General features: G+C 39.3%; 1 protein-coding gene across 1 annotated transcript in view; it reads right to left on the bottom strand.

The window, feature by feature from the left end:
* TTC29 (tetratricopeptide repeat domain 29) overlaps nt 1–24035 on the bottom strand; it is a 261987-nt gene that overhangs the window by 107302 nt on the left and 130650 nt on the right. Inside the window, exon 10 of the mRNA XM_040250416.1 lies at nt 8770–8893. Within this exon, the coding sequence (XP_040106350.1) occupies nt 8770–8893 (124 nt within the window). The remainder of the gene's footprint in view (nt 1–8769; nt 8894–24035) is intronic.

Here is a 24035-nt window from a genome sequence, read left to right as displayed (position 1 = left end):
CTTCCCATCCCCTTCCTTCCTTCCTTTCTTTCTCATTCTCATTGCTCCTTCTAAAACCTACTGTCTACAAGTAAGTAACATTTAACTAACTCTCGTCAAGTGTGAGGACCAGCGCTAAGTACTTCATAGGTATTATGTCACTAGCTTTCATAGGTCACCTTATGAGGAAATATTTATCCCTATTTTACAAATAATGAAACTGAGCCTGAGAGGGGACTGTTTCTGCTACCTCCAAGTCTTCTAAAAATCCTCCTTAAACTCTTCCTCAAAAGAGGATATTATTTTTAGGATTAGCTATACTTGTAAAGACTCTAGGCAATGAAAATTTCCTTTCTTCACTGATTTATAACCCTGGTAAGTCCATTCTCTTCCCTTCCCTCTCCTCCCCTCCCCTTTCTTTCCTTCTCTCTTTCATACACACGAAAACATGAATGCACAGTCTTTTGAAGAGAAATATTTTATTTACTATAAGCTTTCAAGTCATTTTTCTCATGGCATCTTATGAAGTAACTGGAAATAAAAATCACCATTGAAACAGCTTTATACTATATGTCAGTACAGGTAAAATGCATACTCAACAACCATGCACCTCTGTACAATGAGAACCCAAACAGCAGGAAAACTGATTAAATAAAGAGGCTGCTAGCAAGGTGAGGAGGAGAGAAACAGCAGGCCTTATGTGACAGTATGTTATATACATGTGCAGCACATGTAACACTGTTACATGCCCACAGGGACAGTTTAGGGGAACTATTCAAATGGCTCATTCTAATTAAATTTTCTAATTTAAACAGACTCCCTCATCAATAACAATTTTTTTCTGTTAAGATGAACAATTCTTTCTCTTATTTCAAAATATAAAACAGGGTTTTTTTGGATCCTTTTTTTGACCCCATTCTGAGGCATGTGAGATCTCAGTTTCCCAACCAGGGATCAAACTCGCACCCTAGGCAGTGGAAGTGCAGAGTCTTAACCACTGGACTGCAGAGGAAGTCCTCTAAAACAGGATTTATATGAGAATTAGATTTTGTAATTAAGAAAATATAAAACTGTATCAAATACATTTGTATGCCAATTAAATAAATTATATGATTGGAAAATAATATCAATATTGAATATGAAAATAAAACTACTTAAAATTATAAATTGTTCTGTTAGATATCAAAGATATGGGACAAAATAGATGAAAATACATAACTAGACCAAATGTTTCTATTTTTAAAACCAGAGAAGTATAACTATCTAATTATTGTTCTAGCTATCATCCTGAGCTTTAGGCTGTTCATTTTTTCTTAAAGTCTTTATTGAGTTTGTTACAATACTGTGTCTGTTGGTTATGTTTTTGGTTTTTTGGTCGAGATGCATGTGGGATCTTATCTCCCCCACCAGGGATCAAATGTGTAACTCCTGTACCAGAAGTGTATTGGAAGTGCAAGTCTTAACCACTGGACTGTTTCAGGTGGTAATATCAATTTAGGAGAATTATTCATAAATAAATAAATGTATATTTGAATTTCCAGAATTATTTTGATATATTATTATGTTGAAACAAGCTCATTCATCCAACGAACAGCTATTATTTGCCAGGCCCATGCCAGGCAGTAGAGATTCAGCAATGAATAAAGTTTATACAAGCAGGCAAGCTTACTGCTAGTGAAAAAGTGAAAGTGAAAGTCGTTCAGTCGTGTTCCACTCTTTGTGACCCCCACGGACTTCTCCACGGAATTTCCAGGCTGGAATACTGAGGTGGGTAGCCTTTCCCTTCTCCAGGGGATTTTCCCAACCCAGGGACTGAACCTCGGTCTCCTGCATTGCGGGCAGATTCTTTACCAGATGAGCCACAAGGGAAGCTCTACTGCTAGTAGAAGTATTCATTTATTAAGCATCTGCCTGGAATGTGGGAGACCCGGGTTCGATCCCTGGGTTGGGAAGATCCCCTGGAGAAGGAAATGGCACCCCACTCCAGTACCCTTGCCTGGAGAATCCCATGGAAGGAGGAGCCTGGTAGGCTACAGTCCACGGGGTTGCAAAGAGTCGGACATGACTGAGCGACTTTACTTACTTTACTAACTTTTATTAGGCTTTTTTAAAAAACAAATGCTTTCTCCCCTAAATACTTCTACATTAGGTAATCATTCTTCCATCAAATTGTGCCTAGAGTTCAATCTTGAGACACACATACCTGTCATAAAACTGCTATCAACCTAGATTTCTCTAGTTTAAAGCTCTCTTAAGTAATACAATATCAATTCTTCTCTGATGCAAGAATTTTTATACATACCTTTTTAGAGCAAGGTTTCATTAGTGTGCTTTGTAATTCCAGATTTTCACTCTTTTAATCCCCTCTCCAAAGGTTCTGTCCAACATTCCACAGTTCCTGTTATCAGTGAATCCTCCTATTCTATTATAAAATTCAGGAGATTCCAGTAATTAATCCTGGTAATCTCAAATATGAGTTTGAGGATACATAAGTGATATATAGAAATGAATTTATGCATCTCATAAGTGCATTTTATTGGAAGAAACAACTTCATTTAATGTTATAAGTATCAGTAACAAGCATTTAGCGGACAATTTCAGGACAGGATCTTGATGACATCATAGACCTTGAAACAAAACTTGCATTATTACACTATAAGAGAATTTTCATGCATTATTGTGATCCTTCTTAGTGTCTAAATTGTCATCACTCTGTCCAATGAGCAAGCTCAAAGTAAATGGGCATTTTCTCAGTACAAAGGAGGAATCATTTCTTACATATTTTTCTTACCATGTTACTGTTGGAACTACCATTGTTTTAATTATGTGATTATGCTCTGACCTCACTGGAGGATAAAAGATCTCATAAAGGGTCCACATCTATTTATTTTCCCTAAAATGTTCTCATCTGACTCCTTTACATTGATGGTATATTTTGAATTAAAAACCAATCACATCAGGAGGGTGGGATAGGTGGTCCATCTTCTATCATTATACAGCAAAAGGTAAATTAATTAGGATGTTTTTTAAGATGTGTTAACTTTAATTATAATAGTACTATAATAATTAGAGAAAACTGTATATTTCCAAATAGAGTTTAATATTATAATTGTAGTCTTATAAATAATATTATTTCTTGGAAATTACTGTTAAGAATACAATCAGAGGGACTTCCCTGGTTATCCAATAGCTAACGCTTTGTGTTCCCAGGGCAGGGGGCCTGGATTTGATCCCTGGCTGGGAACTAGATTCCACATGCTGCAACCAAGAGTTCAAATGCCATAGCTAAAGATCCCACATGTTGCAAACTAAGACCCAGTGCAGCCAAATAAATAAAATAAATAAATATTGAAAAAGAATACAATTAGAATATATTTCATGAATAATATAAAGCCAGAAAAGGTATGATGAGGGCTGTTTATAGAGGTCCTTAAAAGGTAGACTGAGAAGTATCAGCACTGTTAGAGTTGCTTTTAAAGATTCAGTGCAATTTTTCAAAATGTCAAAATGTTGGACAAAAATGAAGCAGAAGCTTGGAATTTTAAAAGGGACTACTTACTCTCAACTAGTATAAAATTGGTTACAAATTTATGGATCAATTCAATGAACTCACGTATTTTTGTTCACAAAAATATTTTGAACTCTGTGCCAGGTACTCTTCTAGAAATTGGAAAGAAATTGAAAAAGGGCAGGCCTGTTCTCTGTTTTCATTAAGCTCCCATTCTAGATACATTCAACAAGAAGAAAAACATCATAAACAAGAAAATGGTGATAAGTGCTGCATGGCAAACTCTAGTCACACGAAAGGGTGAGCTGGTGGCCACTTTTGATTAGGTTGCCCCAAGGAAGACCTCTCTGAAGATGTGGCATTTGGCTGAGTTCTGAGTGACAAGAAGCCAGCCAAGTGAAGTTCTGCTTGGGGAGCTGTCCACACAAAGTGTCCTGGCTAAGGCAAATGTCCTCAGGTAGAAATCAGCTCAGCATGTTTGAAGAACTCCTTGAAAGTCCCTTTGCCTGTGGTGGAGAGGATAAGGAGAGAGGAAGGCAATGAAATCAGAGATTGGGGGTGGGGGAGATAATGCATCTCATACAGACTTTTCAGTCAGGGTGAGGATTTATATTTATGTTCCCAGAAGCCTGGGAAGCAATGGAAACATTTTAATACAAGAAATAACGTGATTTTATTTACATGAGTGCGTGCTAAGTCACTTCAGTCGTGTCCGACCTTTTGTGACCCCATGGGCTGTAGCCCGCCAGGCTCCTCTGTCCATGGGATTCTCCGGGCAAGAATCCTGGAGTGGGTTGCCATGTCCTTCGCCAGGGCAACTTCCGGATCCAAGTATTGAACACACACCTTTTACATCTCCTGCATTGGCAGGCAGGTTCTTTAGCACTGGTGCACCTGGGAAGCAATTTTATTCAAATTTTGAAACAATTACTTGGACTTCTGTGTGCAGACTGGATTAGATGGAGGAGAAATGGGGAAAAAGGTTCAGAGCTTACTTCAATAGTACACATGAGAAAACAGTGTCCTAACCAGATGTGGGTCACCTGGAGAGAGGAGGGTGGATTTGAGGTGTGTTTTGGTGGCAGGAAGGTCAGGGTTTGCTTCTGGATTGGATATAAAGCAGAATGGGAAAGAAGAATCAAGACTATCCAAATGAATGGCTTGAGCAATGGAGCTGATGGATAATGGTTGTCATTTATTGAGATGTGGGAGCCTTGGGAGAGGTAGGTCAAGGGAGGGAGGAAACACATGAAATCTGAGATGTCTATTAGGAGACATCCAGGGAGAGATGCTAGGGGGACAGCTGATGTCACATGTCCTGAGTCCCAAGGCGAGATCAGAGTTGGAGATAAACATTTGGATGGTATTTAAAGCCATGGGCCTATCTCAGGTCAGATAAGAAGAGCTCATAGATTGAGAAGAGAAGGTTGCCTACAAAATGCCTGAATAGTATTCTATCCTGCTTAAACACTAAGTAGGGAGAGAAATAGAATTTAGGGAGAAAGATGGATGAGTTGAGTTCAGTTTTTAATAGGTTATATTTGAAGCGATCTAAGTGAAGATGTCAAATAGGCAGTGAGAATAAGCCTACATGAAGGAGGGAGACCTGAGTTTGAGAAACTAAGTTAAATGCTACAGTGTATCTAATATATGCCAGGAACCATGTACATATTTTTAAATTTCTCATCCTCAGATAACCAGTCTTCAAGGTGTCTTGTTACTGATATATGAAAGATGAGGAAACTGAGGATGAAAGAATTAACTTGCCCAAGGTCACAGTTAAGAAACAACTGAGGGCAGATTCAAAGTCAGGTGGGAAAAACTTGGTATAGTTCCCCTGTCCTGCTATAGCTTTATTCAAGGAAAAGCTTAACATTAATAGATAGTGTGTGTTCCAAATGGCTTGTGAAATTGTTTGGGTAGGTTAACTGGAACAAAGGCGTTTAATACAATTAGAAAACATTTATAAGCAACTGAATAGCTAATATATGAAATAATGCTTTTAATGAAATAATGCTAATAATGATTGATGCTTTTTCTAGGAAATGGCTTTTTAGGACTAGGAGGAAATTTAGAAAAAATAACTATCACTTAGTTCTAATCCACTTAGCTACACATTTTCAAATCATACTTTTAGAGTAATGATTTAACATCTCAGACTCAGCCTGAGAAATCATCAGTAGATTTTCTGACTTGAGAAAATACCATCAGACAATCACAAAACTACACAAAAACGGAGCATAACATTAATAATTTTAGTTTCAAAGCTTTGTCTTGAAGTCTGTGATGTCATAAAAACACTACAGTATTACGTTCTCAATATTACACTATCAGTGACTATTTACTACATTAAGATAAACGCAATCACAAAGGCATATGAATCTACTTGTATCATTGAAGGTATGCATATTTGAAGAGAGCACGATACCTAGAATCCTCCAAATTTTATAATAGAATAGGTATTCACTGGTAAAAAATACCAACTTTTGTACTTGACACAGCCTTTGGATATTATTCATTTCTAGCTTTAGGTATTAAATTCTTCTTCAAAAATTACTAATCAGAGAATAAAGTACATGTGGATAAGATACTCTTGGTAAAAAATTAAGAAAACGTGAGTATAAAAATATGGCATGCATGCTAAGTTGCGTCAGTCATGGCCAACTCTGTGCAACGCTATGGACTGTACCCCGCCAGGCTCCTCTGTCCATGGGATTCTCCAGGCAACAACAGTGGAGTGGGTGGCTATGCCCTCCTCCAGGGATCTTCCTGACCCAGGGATTGAACCCGCATCTCTTACGTCTCCTGCATTGGCAGGTGGGTTCTTTACCACTAGTGCCACCTGGGAAGCCCTTACAAAAATATTACCCCTCAGATATGCTTATGGCTTTTACCTTCCTTATGCTTTCCGTAACTGGGAAAATACAGACTGATATTCTATGTCTACGTTATAGTTAAAAAACCACACAACTGTATTCTGGGTATTGTTTGGTAGGAGGGTAAAACAATTTGAACTTTTTGCACCTCTCTTTTGAAGGACAATCCTTTTAAAAAGGCAAGACTACACATGTTTTGGGACTTCTCTGGTGGTCCAGTGGTTAAGACTTTGCCTTCCAATGCAGGGGGTGTGGGTTTGATCCCTGGTCAGGGAACTAAGATCCCACATGCCTCTTGGTCTTAAAACCTAAAACAAAGCATTATTATAACAAATTCAATAAAGACTTTCAAGAAAACTGTCCACACTCTTCTCCCCCCACCAAAAGACTACATATATTTATTAGGAATGTCAATTCTGCCACCCTAGGATAAGCTTGCCCATTAGATGGTGAGCTGCGTAAAGGCATAAGCTTTGACTCTTGTTTTCATCATTATATCCTGGAAAAGTACATAAAAGGAAATACAAAATCAGTGATACAGGGTCACCAGAGGCAGAGAGCAGAACACAGAGATTGGGCTGGCAGGCACCCAACAGAGAGAGAGCCCTGGGGGTGATACATGGGTGGGAGCACAAAGAGGGGCAACAAAGTGGGTGAGGGAGAGGACAGCCACGGGGGCCAGAGTGGTTCCAGAAAGACGGGGCCAGCAAGAGGCAAGCAAGGTGGGTGAAGGAGGAGGAGAGGAGAAAGGCCAACAGCCAAGACAAAAGGGCGCAAAACATTATTACTGAATGAGAGGACAGGGAGAAGGCCAATGAGCCAGGGCGAGCAAGAGAGAAGGGTGTAAAAAGAAATGAGATGCATGTTTCCCACTGTAGAAACTGCATATGGTAATTTTATTCATTCAAATTGATTTCAGACTCTTACTTTCCTAATAAAAAGTCTAAATAATTCTGAAATGATTAAAATCACTGACATAGCAAATACAGTGTTTCAGTGGATGAGTTTGAATACCACTGCCACCTAGGAGCTTGGCAAGCTGGGGTAGGTTACTCCAGCACTCTGGGCTTGGAAAAAAGGTAACTGTGTGATACTATGTGAGAGCAACAGTTAGAAGCAGACATGGGACCACTGACTGGTTCAAAATTAGGAAAGGAGTATGACAAGGATGTATATTGTCACCCTGCTCATTTAACTTCTACACAGAGGGCATCATGTGAAATGCTGGGCTGGATGAAACCCAACCTGATCTAGGTTTCATCCAGCAACCCAACATTGCTGGCAGAAATATCAACAATCTCAGATATGCAGATGATACCACTCTAATGGCAGAAAGTGAGGAGGAAATAAAGAGCCTCTTGAAGACGGTGAAAGAGGAGAGTGAAAAAGCTGGCTTAAAACTCAACATTCAAAAAACAAAGATCATGGCATCTGGTCCCAACACTTCATGGCAAATAGAATGGGAAAAGGTGGAAACAGTAACAGATTTTATTTTCTTGGGCTCCAAAATCACTGCAGACGACAACTGCAGTCATGAAATTGAGACATTTGCTCCTTGGAAGGAAAGCTATGACAAACCTAGATAGTGTATTAAAAAGCAGAGACATCACTTTGCTTATTACAAAGGTCTACATAGTCAAAGCTACGGTTTTTTCAGTAGTCGTACTGGAGAGAGTTGGACCATAAAGAAGGCTGAGTGCCAAAGAATGATGCTTTTGAATTGTGGTGCTGGAGGAGACTCTTGAGAATCCCTTGGACTGCAAGGAGATCCAGCCAGTCAATCCTAAGGGAAATCAACTCTGAATATTGACGGGAAGGACTGACGCTGAAGCTGGAGCTCCATTACTTTGGCCACCTGATGTGAAGAGCCAACTTATTGGAAAAGACCTTGATGCTGGGAAAGATCGAAAGCAAAAGGAGAAGGGGGCAGCAAAGGTGAGATGGTTAGACAGCATCACCGACTGAACAGACGTGAGTTTGAGCAAACTCTGAGAGATAGTGAAGGAAAGGGAAACTGGGTGCGCTGCAGTCCGTGGGGTCACCAAGGGTTGAACACGGGTGAGCAGGTGAACAGCAGCAACAACAACCTGGAAGAGGAAGAAGTAACAGGCACTTCCCTTCCCAGCCACTGCCTTCTGCATTGACTAAGTCCTGCTTTCCTGGGGCCATTCGGGACAACATATTGTGGGAAGATGGTGCTGCTGCTGCTGCTGCTAAGTCGCTTTAGTCGTGTCCGACTCTGTGCAACCCCACCGATAGCAGCCCATTGGGCTCCGCCATCCCTGGGATTCTCCAGGCAGGAACACTGGAGTGGGTTGCCATTTCCTTCTCCAAGGATCAAATAAAAACAGAAGTTTAAAATTCTGCAAATTTTTCCCTTATAAGCAAGAAACACAGTATGCTCACTTTTTCGTTGTAGATGTCCCCAAGCATCGTACTTGCTCTCACAAAATCCAGGTTTTGAAAGTTGTTTCTTGCAATTTTCACAACTTTTTTCAAGTATTTGACTGCTTCTGCCATCTGTCCTTGGCTAGAAAAAAAATATAAGAAACCATTAAAGTCTCATCTCATTTAATATCACATTAAGAGAAGATTTCTTTGTGTCTTTGCTTTAGAAAGTGTTAAGACAGGATATCCTGATATTTCATATCAGGATAATGAAATGTAGGGTATACATTTTAAAAGCATGTGGCTCATCTTTGATGGAGTGTACAGTGAGTTAGAACGTGAGCCTTTAAACTTATGGATTACTGGTAGGATTGTAAAATGGTGCCATTGCTTAGAAAAACAACTTGTCAATTCTTCAAAAAGTGTAATAGTTACCATATGACCCAAGAATTACACTCCTATGTATATACCCAAGAGAAACGAAAACACACATTCACCCAAAAACTTGTACATAAATGTTCATATCAATAATCATGATAATAGCTAAGAAGTGGAAACAATCCAAATGTCTATCAATTGAAGGGATAAGCAAAATGTGCTATATTCATACCATGAATGTTATTCAGCCATAAAAAAGAATGAAGTAGTGATACATGCTACAACATGGATAAACATACTAAATGAAAGAAGCCAGTTACACACAGAAAAACCCACATATGATATGATTCCATCTACATGAAATGTCCAGAAATGCAAATCTACAGTGGCTACCCACTCCCTGGAGAGTTCCATGGACAAGAACCTGGCAGGCTACAATCCATGGGGTCCCGAAGAGTCAGACACGACTGAGCAGCTAACACAACAATGATAGAAAGCAAGTTAATAGTTACCAGAGGCTGGGGCGATGGAGGCGGGGAGCAAGGCTCGGGTAGGGAACTGGGTGTGGCTGCTAACAGGTGTGGATTTCTTTTTGAAATGAAGAAAATGATCTGAAATTAAATAGTGGTGATGGTTGCACAACTCTGTGAACATACTAAGAACTACTGAATCCTAAAATTTAAATGTAAAATGTATGCTATATGAATTATATCTCAGTAAAGCTGTTATATTTTTTAAAAAATAAAACCTCTAAAAAGGTTGAAAATTTATACATTCCTTTGCAAATGAAACCAATTCTTTGAGAGGGAGGCATATGTGATCCATAAAATATTTGCTGGAGGTATTAGAAAAAATATAATGAAAATAGAGGATTGTTAAATCTCTTAACCAGGATTCAAGAAAGGAAAGATAAATCCCGGAGATGGAAGGAGCCTGGCTCCTGGTATAAGCTTCTGGCAAATGGCAAGAATTTATATAAATAAGAAATAAGACCTAATTTTCATAAGTCACTGAGATGTTGGAGACTGTTGCTGCTGCTGCTGCTGCTAAGTCGCTTCAATCGTGTCCGACTCTGTGCGACCCCATAGATGGCAGCCCACTAGGCTCCTCTGTCCATGGGATTCTCCAGGCAAGAATACTGGAGTAGGTTGCCATTTCCTTCTCCAATGCATGAAAGTGAAAAGTGAAAGTGAAGTCGCTCAGTCATGTCCGACTCTTAGCGACCCCATGGACTGCAGCCTACCAGGCTCCTCCATCCATGGGATTTTCCAGGCAAGAGTACTGGAGTGGGGTGCCATCGCCTTCTCCAATGAGTAAGAGCTAAACAGTAAAGTATAATAACAAGTGGAAAGGAGCTTCCCTGGTGGTTCAGTGGTAAAGAATTTGCCTGCCCAGTGGGTTTGATCCCTGTGTTGGGAAGATGCCCTGGAGAAGAAAATGGGAACCCACTCCAACTATTCTTGCCTGGGAAATCCCATGGACAGAGGAGCCTGGCAGGCTACAAGCCACGGGATCGCCAAAGTTGGACACAACTAAGCGACTAAACAACAAGCGGAAAGGGTCTAAAAATCTCTTTAAAAGAGCCAATTATTTGAAAGTCAGTCTAAAGAGACAGGTCTTTTCTTTGAAGAGCTAGTTGTAGTGATGTCTTATGCGAAGAACACTTGGGGGCCCATGAGATCAAGAACAAAGGTGAAAAATTCTTGAGCAACCAATGAAAAAGACATTAATTTTTGTAAACAGCTCCATCCAAGGTATCATATGCTGTGAGCATTTTTTAATAGATGTAGCTGAAGCTACCTTTAACAACTCAAGGGACATTTAACTGCTGATTCAAAGACTGCTGACTCAAAGACTGCTGATTCAGAGCCATAAAGATTTACAGGCATAACATTACACACAAGGCCAGAACTGATTTCAAAATAATGACTCCAAATTAAGCATCCTGAAAAAATTCAATATCTTTTGAATATCTGACATTTTTGGGGTCAATCCCTAAAAAAGAATGATGAATCTAAGATGATACACAATCCCATTGTTAAATCATCTCAGAAATATTGAAATTTTTTATTGAAGTGACAAAATCCAAAATTTAGAGGTTTTTAAAGTAACAGAAAACACCGTCATTGTATTCTTCAAAGGAGCATAACAAAGGAAAACCCCTACTCCTGAATGTCTCTGAATTCCTAGAACCACCTTTCTTTGCTTTCATAGGTCAGCAGTTACCAGTGAGCATCTGTGCTCTGACCCTTAATAAATAACAAGATGAAATTCTGAAACTCAGAGCTTGTTTTGCCATCTTGCATGAAAATGTGTTTGTCACTCAGTCATGTCTGACTCTTTGCAACCCCATTGAATGTAGCCCACCAGGGTCCTCTATCCATGGAACTCTCCAGGCAAGAATACTGGAGTGGGTCACCATTTCCTTCCCCAGGGGGGTCTTCCCAACCCAAGTATTGAACCCAGGTCTCCTGTATTGCAGGCAGACCATCTGACCCACCAAGAAAGCCCAAGAAGGGCATTTCTTTATGTTTATACGGCAAAGATTTACTCAGAGGAGATCCAGATAGGGTGGTATCAAATATGGCATATGGAAAAGTTTTACTAACAACTTTTTAAATTATTACAACTGTAGAAAAATTCAGCAATATTAAAACCATATTTCACTGATTCTAAAACACACACTCCCATATTTTAACATTCCCTAAATTGAGATCCCTCCCTGAGAACAGGTGACATCTTATAGTTTTTCATAGACAGGAGTGGTCAAGTCATAGTTGTTGCTGAACTTGTCCATGTCTTTTGACATGACCCATGATCGTAATGCCTTGATCCTTCTGTTGACAACTACTTAATGATAATTTCAGAAAGAAATATGAAGAGTGGTTGTTTTCTGAAATCCTGGAAGATAAGAAAGTACCAGCTTCAAGACTGGTAGATTGGTAACCCATGACTTGGAAGAAATACTGAAGGCAGGGGACACTGGAGCCCTATTTGAAGAAAGTCTACATAGCACCAATGTTCTTGATGACATAAAAAAGATATGGATGAGAAAAAAATAGTGACAATTTGAGTTTAATGGTGATTCAGAAGAATTGGACTTTGAATGCAAAGATGTTCAAGGAATATGAATTTACTTTGTTTATAGTTTCTTTTTACAAGAATTCTCAAGAATCATTGTAAAAATACTTGTTGTAAATGAGTCTAAAACAGCTCTCTTATTAAGTGTAAAATACAAATTCTAAGCAAAAAGAAAGCATTATGTCACAGTTTAGTTGGAATATTTTTATTTATTGTATATGTACAATGTATAGTCCAATAGGAAAAATGTTAGATTCAGTAAAATCTGAAAATAAAGCTACTTGTTCAGTATAACAGATTCAGTTAGTTCACTGGTTAATGACTTTTTGATTAAAATTTTCTAGGAAGTGTGAAATTCACATTGAATTTATATGTATATACATGCAACGACTAGGACATAATGAGATCAAACAACTCTAAAACTGGTCTAATTATTTATGGTTCTAGTTAATCTCTATCTGAATTGACTCAACTTAATTTTATGCAAAAGTTGTTACCCAATTTTTCATGTTTCTGTTTATGTCATGTGTGTATAGCCATAAAGCAATGAAATATCCAACACTGTTCCATTTGTATGTTGGACATCAAAATATTAACCGTTGTCACTTTACACATTCATTTGCAAAATGGCCTTCATTTTCCTGGTTGCAGTTAAAAGAGCGAAATCTAACATTCACCCAAATCTCTGAACAAATAGAACTCACTGCGGAATCATTTCTTCCATGAGTGTCTATAATCAGTAATTGATGAGCTATTACTATATGTAATAAATAGTTGGAAAAGCACTTCTTGACAAGGTAATATAAAAGATAATATTTGATTATTAGTGGTAAGGCCTTGAGATCTGTCACACCAGAAATGGTCATATATGGAATAAATAAGTTAATGAAAAAACATTTCATACATTTAGAATTTTCATAAAATAATCCTATTATTATATAATGGGGTGTGTGTGTTAGCATCAACATTCAGTTCAGTTCAGTTCAGTTCAGTCGCTCAGTCGTGTCCGACTCTTTGCGACCCCATGAATCGCAGCACGCCAGGCCTCCCTGTTCATCACCAGCTCCCGGAGTTCGCTCAAACTCACGTCCATCGAGTCCGTGATGCCATCCAGCCATCTCATCCTCAGTCGTCCCCTTCTCCTCCTGCCCCCAATCCCTCCCAGCATCACGGTCTTTTCCAATGAGTCAACTCTTCGCATGAGGTGGCCAAAGTACTGGAGTTTCAGCTTTAGCATCATTCCTTCCAAAGAAATCCCAGGGTTGATCTCCTTCAGAATGGATTGGTTGGATCTCCTGGCAGTCCAAGGGACTCTCTAAATTTGTTTGGCTTCTTCACAAAACCAATTAAAATGAGTTAGAAAATTATGTTTATACCAAGGAGGAATTATCTAAGATTAGAACTCATATTCACCTTGGAAAAAATGTCAACCTGCCTTGAAACATGGACTAAAATAAGCTAGTTTATCTAAATGCTATTTTTCTGTGATCTGTATGGAAATAAACACAGCAGCTCTGAGGAAAAACTGCATATCATTAATCCACAGTCTTTGATCTATACTATACATTTAATAAAACTAGTCTTTTAATGTCAAAAGAGAGGGGTAAATCGTATGGTATAGGAATTATATCTCAATAAAGCTGTTACAAAAAAATAAAACCTTTAAAAAGTTTATAATGGGTGAATGGTAGTTTGTTTTTGCAAGTGTCCCTCAGCAGTGAAATCTGTATCACTAAAGTCACCTAACAGAGTTTTGCCAAGAAAACACACTGGTTATAGCAAACACCCAACAACACAAGAGAAGACTATACACAGAGACATTACCAGATGATCAAAACCAAAGTCAGATTGATTATATTCTTTGCAGCCAAAGATGGAGAAGCTCTATACAGTCAGCAAAAACAAGACGGGGAGCTGACTGTGGCTCAGATCATGAACTCCTTATTGCCAACTTCAGACTTAAATGGAAGAAAATAGAGAAAATCACTAGACCATTCAGATGTGACCTAAATCAAATCCCTTACGATTATATGGTGGAACTGAGAAATAGATTCAAGAAATTAGATCTGATAGACAGAGTGCCTGAAAAACTATGGACGGAAGTTGGTGACACTGTACATGAGAAAGGGATCAAAACCATCCCCAAGAAAAATAAATGCAAAAAGGCAAAATGGTTGTCTGAAGAGGCCTTACAGAGCACTGAGAAAAGAAGAGAAGTGAAAGGCAAAGGAGAAAAGGAAAAATATACCCATTTGAATGCAGAGTTCCAAAGAATAGCAAGGAGAGATTAGAAAACCTTCCTCAGTGATCAATTCAAAGAAACAGAGGAAAGCAATAGAATGGGAAAGACTAGAGATCTCTTCAAGAAAAGTAAGCAGATGAATGGATAAGAAAGCTGTGATACATATACACAGTGGAGTATTACTCAGCCATTAAAAAGAATACATTTGAATCAGTTCTAATGAAGTGGATGAAACTGGAACTGATTATACAGAGTGAAGTAAGCCAGAAAGAAAAACACCAATACAGTATACTAACGCATATATACGGAATTTAGAAAGACGGTAATGATAACCCTGTATGCGAGACAGCAGAAGAGACACAGATGTATAGAACAGTCTTTTGGACTCTGTGGGAGATGGAGAGGGTGGGATGATTTGGGAGAATGGCACTGAAACATGTATAATATCATATAAGAAATGAATCTCCAGTCTAGGTTTGATGCAGGATACAGGATGCTTGGGGTTGGTGCAGTGGGATGACCCAGAGGAATGGTATGGGGAGGGAAGTGGGAGGGGGCTTCAGGATTGGGAACACATGTATAACCATGGCGGATTCATGTTGATGTATGGCAAAACCAAAACAATATTGTAAAGTAAAAATAATAATAATAAATAAAATTTAAAAAAAAGAAAATTAGAGATATCAAGGGAACATTTCATGCAAAGATGGGCACAATAAAGGACAGAAACAGTATGGACCTAAGAGAAGAAGAAGATACTAAGAAGAAGTGGCAAGAATACACAGAAGAACTGTACAAAAGAGATCTTCATGACCCAGATAACTATGATGGTGTGATCATTCACCTAGAGCAAGACATCCTGGAGTGCTAAGTCAAGTGGACCTTAGGAAACATCACTACAAACAAAGCTAGTGGAGGTGATGTAATTCTAGCTGAGCTATTTCAAATCCTAAAAGATGAGGCTGTGAAAGTGCTGTTCTCAATAGGCCAGCAAATTTGGAAAACTCAGCAGGGGCTACAGGACTGGAAGAGGTCACTTTTCATTCCAATCCCAAAGAAAGGCAATGCCAAAGAATGTTCAAACTACTACACAAATGCACTCATCTCACACACTAGCAAAGTAATGCTCAAAATTCTCCAGGCCAGGCTTCAACAGTACTTGTACCATGAAATTCCAGATGTTCAAGTTGGTTTTAGAAAAGGCAGAGAAATCAGAGGTCAAATTGCCAGCATCCACCGGATCATCGAAAAAGCAAGAGAGTTCCAGAAAAACATCTACTTTTGCTCTATTGACTACCCCAAACCTTTGACTGTGTGGATCACAACAAACTGTGGTAAATTCTTAAAGAGATGGGAACACCAGAACATCTGACCTGCCTCTTGAGAAATCCGTATGCAGGTCAAGAAACAACAGTTAGACATGGAACAACAGACTGGTTCCAAATCAGGAAAGGAGAACATCAAGGCTGTATATTGTCATCCTTTTTATTTAACTTATATGCAGAATACATCATGCGAAATGCTGGACTGGATGAAGCACAAGCTGAAATCAAGATTGCCAGGAGAAATATCAATAACCTCAAGAACCTCAGTATGCAGATGACACTACCCTTATGGCAGAAAGTGAAGAAGAACTGAAGAGCCTCTTTTTTTTTTTTAATTTTATTTTTACTTTATTTTACTTGAATGGATAAGAAAGCTGTGGTACATATACACAATGGAGTATTACTCAGCCATTAAAAAGAATACATTTGAATCAGTTCTAATGAAGAGCCTCTTGATGCAAGTGAAAGAGGAAAGTGAAAAAGTTGGCTTAAAACTCAACATTCAGAAAACTAAGATCATGGCATCTGGTTCCATCACATAATGCTAAATAGATGGGGAAACAATGAAAACAGTGACAGACTTTATTTTCTTGGGCTCCAAAATCATTGCAGATGGTGACTGCAGCCATGAATTTAAAAGATGCTTGCTCCTTGGAAGAAAAGCTATGACCAACCTAGACATAATATTAAAATATTAAAAGATATTGCTTTACCAACAAAGGTCCATCTAGTCAAACTATGGTTTTTCCAGTAGTCATGTACGGATATGAGAGTTGGACTATAAAGAAAGCTGAGTGCTGAAGAATTGATGCTTCTGAATTGTGGTGTTGGAGAAGACTCTTGAGAGTCCCTTGGACTGCAAGGAGATCAAACCAGTCAATCCCAAAGAAAACCAGTCCTGAATATTCATTAGAAAGACGGATGCTAAAGCTGAAACTCCAATACTTTGGCCACCTGATGCGAAGAACTGTCTCATTTGAAAAGACCCTGATGCTGGGAAAGATAGAAGGCAGGAGGAGAAGGGGATGACAGAGGATTAGATGGTGCGATGGCATCACTGACGTGAAGGACATGAGTTTGAGCAGTCTCCAGGAGTTGGTGACGAACAGGGAAGTCTGGCGTGGTTCAGTCCATGGGGTCACAAAGAGTCAGGCATGACTGAGTGACTGACCCCAACTGAAAGTCACCTATGCAAGTGCATTCTCAGTCATTCAGCTGTGTCCGACTCATTGCGATTCCAAGGACTGTAGCCTGTCAGGCTCCACTGTCCATGGAATTTCCCAGGTGTCGTCCTGACCCAGGGATCCAATTTGCGTCTCTTGGGTCTCCTGCATTGGCTGGCATATTCTTTAGCACTGTGCCACCTGGGAAGCCCCAATGTCATCTATATAAGTAGCAAAATGCTTAGAAAGACAAATAAGTTCTAGTAGAGTGCTTAGTATATATTAGGTCTTTGTATATTTTTGAATAAGGAAATGGTTGAAAATTTGAGATGGGAAACACGTAGTACACAGAATTGATGCCTTTGAACCGTGGTGTTGAAGAAGACTCTTGAGAGTCCCTTGGACAGCAAAGAGATCCCCAGTCAATCCTAAAGGAAATCAGTCCTGAATATTCATTGGAAGGCCTAATGCTGAAGTTTAAGCTCCAATACTTTGGCCACCTGATGCGAAGAACTGACTCATTGGAAAAGACCCTGATGCTTGGAAAGATTGAAGGTAGGAAGAGAACGGGATGACAGAGGATGAAATAGTTGGATGGCATCACTAAGTCGATGGACATGAGTTTGAGCGAGCTCTGGGAGTTGGTGATGGATAGGGAGGCCTGACGTGTTGCAGTCCATGTGGTTGCAAAGAGTCGGACACGCCTGAGTGACTGAACTGAACTGAATTCATGGGCAATTTCTTAATCATGTACCACTACCTATTATGTATGTACTAATTCCCATATGCACATGCCTGACACATCTATATTTCTAGCCCTGAATTCACCCTCTATTTCCAATTGTCCAGACATAGTTGGTATGCTAAGGAAGACAGTTCTTTCCAAGTGATAACATCTAATGATGACACCAATGGCATTTTTGGGATTAATCTTCAGGAAACCGCTTCATAGTGGAGTGATACAAAGCGTTCACAAGTCATTTAATGTGTTTTGCTCTAAAAATGGGGTTACTCTCAGAGATTATTTTCTGTTTTCCAAACTTATCTCTAGATAAGCTTGGCTGTTTTGAAAGATCAAGCCCACCTCTCCATCTATGATATCGAATAGGAGCTATTCAAAAGGACATCCCACGAGCTCAGAAAGAACTTCGAAAGAGTTTAATTTTGAAAAGACAGTGGCAGGATTAGAGGTATAAACTTGCATAACCTCCAAAGATTTGTTGGGAACAACATCCATTTTCATAGATAAGCTGTGGTATACTTGTAAAACTAAATTAAATTGCTTTAAAATCATGGTATGTGCTATGGTAAATGGTAGAAAGATCTAAGCTTGAATCCCAGCTTGGCCTCTTAGATAAATAACTTTGATGACATCTGCACTATTTCTTAGCTTCTGTGTCCTCATTTTTGAAATGGTCATATGTATTGTGAGATGAAAAATTACATATATGGATAGCTTGGCACATAGTAAAAATTCAATAAATGATAGCTCAGATGGTAAAGAATCTGCCTGCAATGTAGGAGACCCAGGTTTAATCCCAGGGTCAGAAAGGTCCCCTGGAGAAGGAATAGGCAACCCACTCCAGTATTCTTGCCTGGAGAATCCCATGGACAGAGGAGCCTGGTGGGCTACAGTCTATGGGGTCACAAAGAGTTCATGACTAAGCAACTAACAGACATACACCAGCGTTATTATTACCCACCTGTGAAATAAAAAGCTATCAGACTCATAGCTCTGCTGTTACTGTTAAGTCACTTCAGTTGTGTCTGACTCTGTGCGACCCCATAGACGGCAGCCCACCAGGCTCCTCCGTCCCTGGGATTCTTCAGGCAAGAACACTGGAGTGGGTTGCCATTTCCTTCTCCAATGCATGAAAGTGAAAAATGAAAGCGAAGTCGCTCAGTCGTGCCCGATTGTTAGCGACCCCATGGACTGCAGCCTACCAGGCTCCTCCGTCCATGGGATTTTCCAGGCAAGAGTACTGGAGTGGGGTGCCATTGCCTTCTCCTACGTGGTATTATTTGTCAATAGTGAGAAGAAAATCAATTTACCTAAGCACTGTTTTCTGAAAATCTTCCATTCTGCAATGAATTAAACACCATAATTTGAACACACACTCTGCAAGACAGGCACATAAAGTCTTGGTATCTATTTTCCAGGGGACAGAGTAAAAGAACTAACACTGTTTACCTGAGTATCAGGTACTGCCAGTGCATTCTTTTTTCCTTTCTTATTGGTAAAAGAATGTTCTGTTTCAGAAATGGAATGGAATTTTATATTACCGAAGTTGTGAATATTGCATTTTATGATTCTGTTCTCACTTTTTTATAACAAAATTATGAATAATCTTCTTCCACACGTGGGAATAGTTCAGTTCTCCAAAAAAAAGTCATGAAGCTGGATATTTCAAATGTAGATATCATGAGAGGTGCACTCATTACTTTATAATATTTGTTTTGTGGAACAACTAGAATGGTATTGAGAAAGCTTGATAGTATAGACAAATTAGTAAATAAAATAATTATTTTACTTAGAATTTTAAGCAAATTTGCAGATTTCTAGGACTAAATTGATCGTATTAATTTAACTCTCAAAGATCTTTTTGAAATGTAATATGTAAGAAAAAATGGATGAAATGAGACACTGAAGACTTTGTGTAACTGTTTATCAAAACCATAGGGGAAATTATTATTTTTATTTAGTAAAAATGGATTCACCAAAGCTTTTTATGTTTGTGTTCCTGAAAGCTGATCTATTTTTGATGGAAGAACATTTTGCATTAGGTTTGGACGGCTGAGGATTGTTAAACTGCAATATACACAAACAAAAAAACAAGTTCAGTGAACAAGAAACACAAAACAGTATAAATAAAACTGCTGCTAGGTAAGTCAAGTTGTTTTTCTCCCAAAGGAGCTACAGATCTCCAAAACATCCAGAATTATCTGGAACTTGCTCTAACAAATAATGCTAGAGAAAAAGGCTTCCTATTATAAATTGTATGCCCCACTCAATGAATGTGCAGTGCTAAAGGCAGTATAGTTGTTAATATAACATCTGAAATATAAGCATTATATGCTGCTTAAAGGATTTGCACATTTAAAAGTTAGCAATAGATTTAGAAACCAGTCTTTCTTTGCAAGGGGAAAAGTCAAATATCTTCTTATAAGAAAGCTACAGATTATTTGTATAAGTTAAAGGACAAGGTTAAAATGTTAGACAAATATTAATTCCAGTTTTCTATATGCAGTGCACAGGTGCAACTGGAACAGCATATTATATGGTATAATCATTAAATTCATTCAACCAGACCTTAGAGAGTTAAAAACATATATTCTGAGGAACAGGACTCCTCGGTCCAAAGAATGAGAATGAAATAGTGCAGAATATTTGTGTATCAAGGTGATTCCAGTTTCCAACTGGGAAAACAGGACTGTTAACACCCACATCCCCTGACAACTGTCCAATTATGTATATCACACTTGGCCTACTGTTTGCAGTAGAAGTAATCAATAAAGGATGTGGTTGAGTGAACATAGATTTTGGTTGAACCAATGCATGAAAACTTAATCATTTACTCAGAGAGAAGAAATCAAATAGAGCAGAGATGAAACAGCCACTGAGGGGTTTGTTGATTGTGCCACCAAGTTTGTGGGCCACAGATGAAAGTAATAAGGCAAATGGAATCAGTGACAGGAGAAAATGTAAAAAGCTATTCTTAATTTCATGAATTAATAGAAATGTTTTGATGTATGTTGCAGGGTCATTTTTAGGAAATTTCGCATCAAAGCCTGGATGTTCCATTTTAAAGAATATATGAAAATTACTAGGGCATGTCATTTCTCTCAAGCAAGAAGAAATTAATTTTCAGCTATAACAGAAAGGCAATTTTCACACTTGAAACTTTGTACTGATTGATTTAAAGATCTTCACTGTGGAAAGTTTTCGAGGAAATAATTTAACCCAAGTTTGCAAAAAAATTTACAATTGGTAAGGAATAAACCCAGAGATGGGCTAGTGGTGACCCGTATGTCTTCAACAACTCTCATTTTTGTGATTTTTTCGCCTAGATTTAAAAAAAAATAATTCTGACTATTTGAAGAATTTCAGTAAACGAGGGGGGGAAATGCCAAAAGGAAAATAAGGATATTTCCCTCTGTATTTACTCAAATTGTTTATCTATGTAATAATAATATTTACTTGGTAATTTCTCAACTCTGTCTGTCTTTGTTTTATGGACTATAATTCTGGCTTTTATAGCTCTGTCATAGGCAATTGTTCTCATTTTAGAACACTGACTTTTTTTCCCTAGATTCCAAGTAGGAGGGAAAAGACATTGTAAATGCTTATTTTCTGTTATACTACTTAAACCCCTGTGCAATTAATATTATTCAGACCAATAGCAAAAATAACAAGCCCTGCTCACTATTAAAACCTTCATCAATAATCCTAACACCAGGGCTGAGTCTACCATTACCAAACAGGCAACTGTATTACCAAGTCCCTAGTCTTGAGGGAATGTGGCATGTTTTTCAATTGAAAGCTTAGTATAAATTCTTATAACCATTTTAGAACCTTCCAGCCTTGCAGCTTATTCACCTTTCATGCACGCTCAGCTGATGGCCTTAAACACACACTTATCCTAGACATGGCTATCCTCTTCCATTTCCTTTAAAGAGATGAAATATGTTTATAGAGATAGGACTCCCATTAGTGAAACTTGTGCAACTGCATAGGGTAGGAGAGAGAGATTTAGAGGTGATGCTAAGCTTCATGTGCAGCTTGATTTATTTTCCAGTCGCCACCACATTTCCTCTATTTTGGTTGTGCTCCATTTCTTGCGTGTTACTGCTAATCTGAGGACAGTTTAGGACTATGAAAGGGGTGTGTGTGTGTGTATGTATCCAGGTACATGCCAGAGAACACTAAGCTCTTGAAGTGAAATTTTCTAAAAATGAACACAGAATATATATCAAAGTATTTCTGGTGATGAGTGGACTCAGTTTAATAATGTGTATCGGATATCTCATGAGTTTGATCCCTGGGTTGGGAAGATCCCCAGGAGAAGGAAATGGCAAGCTACTCCAGTATTCTTGCCTGGTAAATCCCGTGGACAGAGGAGGCTGGCAGGCTCACAAAAGAGTCGGAAATGACTTAGTGACTAAACAACAACAACAATCAGGTACCTAGGGTGCTGTTTTCCTACAGGTATAGAATTTTTATTTTTGAAATGTTTCTAGAGTTACTTTACACAAATAGTGAAAGAATATGCCGTGGTTTACACTCCCCTGATTGGTACTCCAAAAACAGCAAAAAGGCTGCATAATGGCAGATTTGGATTGGAAAGCTTACAGTGGCCTTGGGACACTTTCTTCAAGACCTTGGAGAAACCCTTTTCTATACTCTTCTGTGCATCACCTGGCTACACATGTGCTCAGTCGAGTTCAATCCTTTCTGACCCCATGGACTGTAGCCCACCAGGCTCCTCTATTCGTGGAATTTCCCAGGCAAGAATACAGTGGTTTGCCATTTCCTCCTCCAGGGGATCTTCCTGACTCGGAGATAGAACCTGTGTCTCCTGAACTGGCAGGTGGATTCTTTACCATTGTGCCACACTTATACAATTAAGAACCCATATCTACCATACAAATCACTGAGGACTTCATCGGTATTTTAGTAGACAGGAATTCTTACAAGTGGAATTAACTTCATTTAGTATAAAGGTGAGCTGAGGATATATTTTCTTGTCCATTATATGTTTGCCCCAAGACAGGTTGTTAGACTGTTGAAACAGTCTAACAGTTATTAGACTGTTGTTACTTGGTTGCCTCTATCCTCCCCAAAACAGGTCATCAGTTCAGTTCAGTTCAGTCACTCAGTCATGTCCGACTCTTTGCGACCCCACGAATCGCAGCACGCCAGGCCTCCCTGTCCATCACCAGCTCCCGGAGTTCACTCAGACTCACGTCCATCGAGTCAATGATGCCATCCAGCCATCTCATCCTCTGTCGTCCTCTTCTCCTCCTGCCCCCAATCCATCCCAGCATCAGAGTCTTTTCCAATGAGTCAACTCTTCGCATGAGGTGGCCAAAGTACTGGAGTTTCAGCTTCAGCATCATTTCTTCCAAAGAAATCCCAGGGTTGATCTCCTTCAGAATGGTCTGGTTGGATCTCCTTGCAGTCCAAAGGACTCTCAAGAGTCTTCTCCAACTCCACAGTTCAAAAGCATCAATTCTTCGGCGCTCAGCCTGCTTCACAGTCCAACTCTCACATCCATACATGACCACAGGAAAAACCATAGCCTTGACTAGACGGACCTCAGTCGGTGAAGTAATGTCTCTGCTTTTGAATATGCTATCTAGGTTGGTCATAACTTTCCTTCCAAGGAGTACTTCATGATAAATCAAATATAGCTGGATCTGAGGGTCTCCAATCAAGATGGTGGAATAGAAGGAGCTCACCTTCTCCCACAAATATATCAAAAATACACCTACACGTGAAACAGTTGTGACAGAATGCCTACTGAATGCTGGCAGAGGATCTCCAACAGCCAAAATTGTAAGAAAGATTACCACATATCCAGGTAGGATGAAAAAAGGAGGGCAAAGGAACTGTCATGGGACCTGTGTCCCAAGGAGGGAGCTGTGAAAGAGGAACAGTTCTCTCACTCCGAGAAGCCTCTTCACTGGTAAGGAGATCAGCTGGACAGAAAGGCAGCCTCAGAGGCTTAGACAAGAGTGCAGTAACCAGCTTGCAGCAGGTAGAACAGAGAGACAGACCTGCACAGATGGTCTGTGTCACCTCGCTGCACTCCCCAGCCCAAGATGCACATTTGCTGGTGCGCACAGGAGCTGAGCACTGAAGCTCAGGCTTCGGGGGGCAGACCTGGGGGAAGGACTGGGGTTGGCTGTGCAGAGACAGCCTAAAGGGGCTAGAGTGTGGGACAGACTGCAAGTAGGGGGTATGTTCAGAAGGAGCCTAGAAGTGAAGCACTACTATTAACAGGCACACAGAGGGAGGGGCAGGGGCCCCGCCACAGCAGGCTCACACTTGGAGTGCTCACAGCTGGTATGGCTCTGCTTCTACAAGTTTGGGAA

The sequence above is a fragment of the Oryx dammah genome, unplaced genomic scaffold (genome assembly GCF_014754425.2).
Source record: "Oryx dammah isolate SB20612 unplaced genomic scaffold, SCBI_Odam_1.1 HiC_scaffold_12, whole genome shotgun sequence".
NCBI lineage: Eukaryota > Metazoa > Chordata > Mammalia > Artiodactyla > Bovidae > Oryx > Oryx dammah.
The sequence above is the reverse complement of the archived record's forward strand: the minus strand, read 5'-3'. Positions and strand labels throughout refer to the sequence as shown.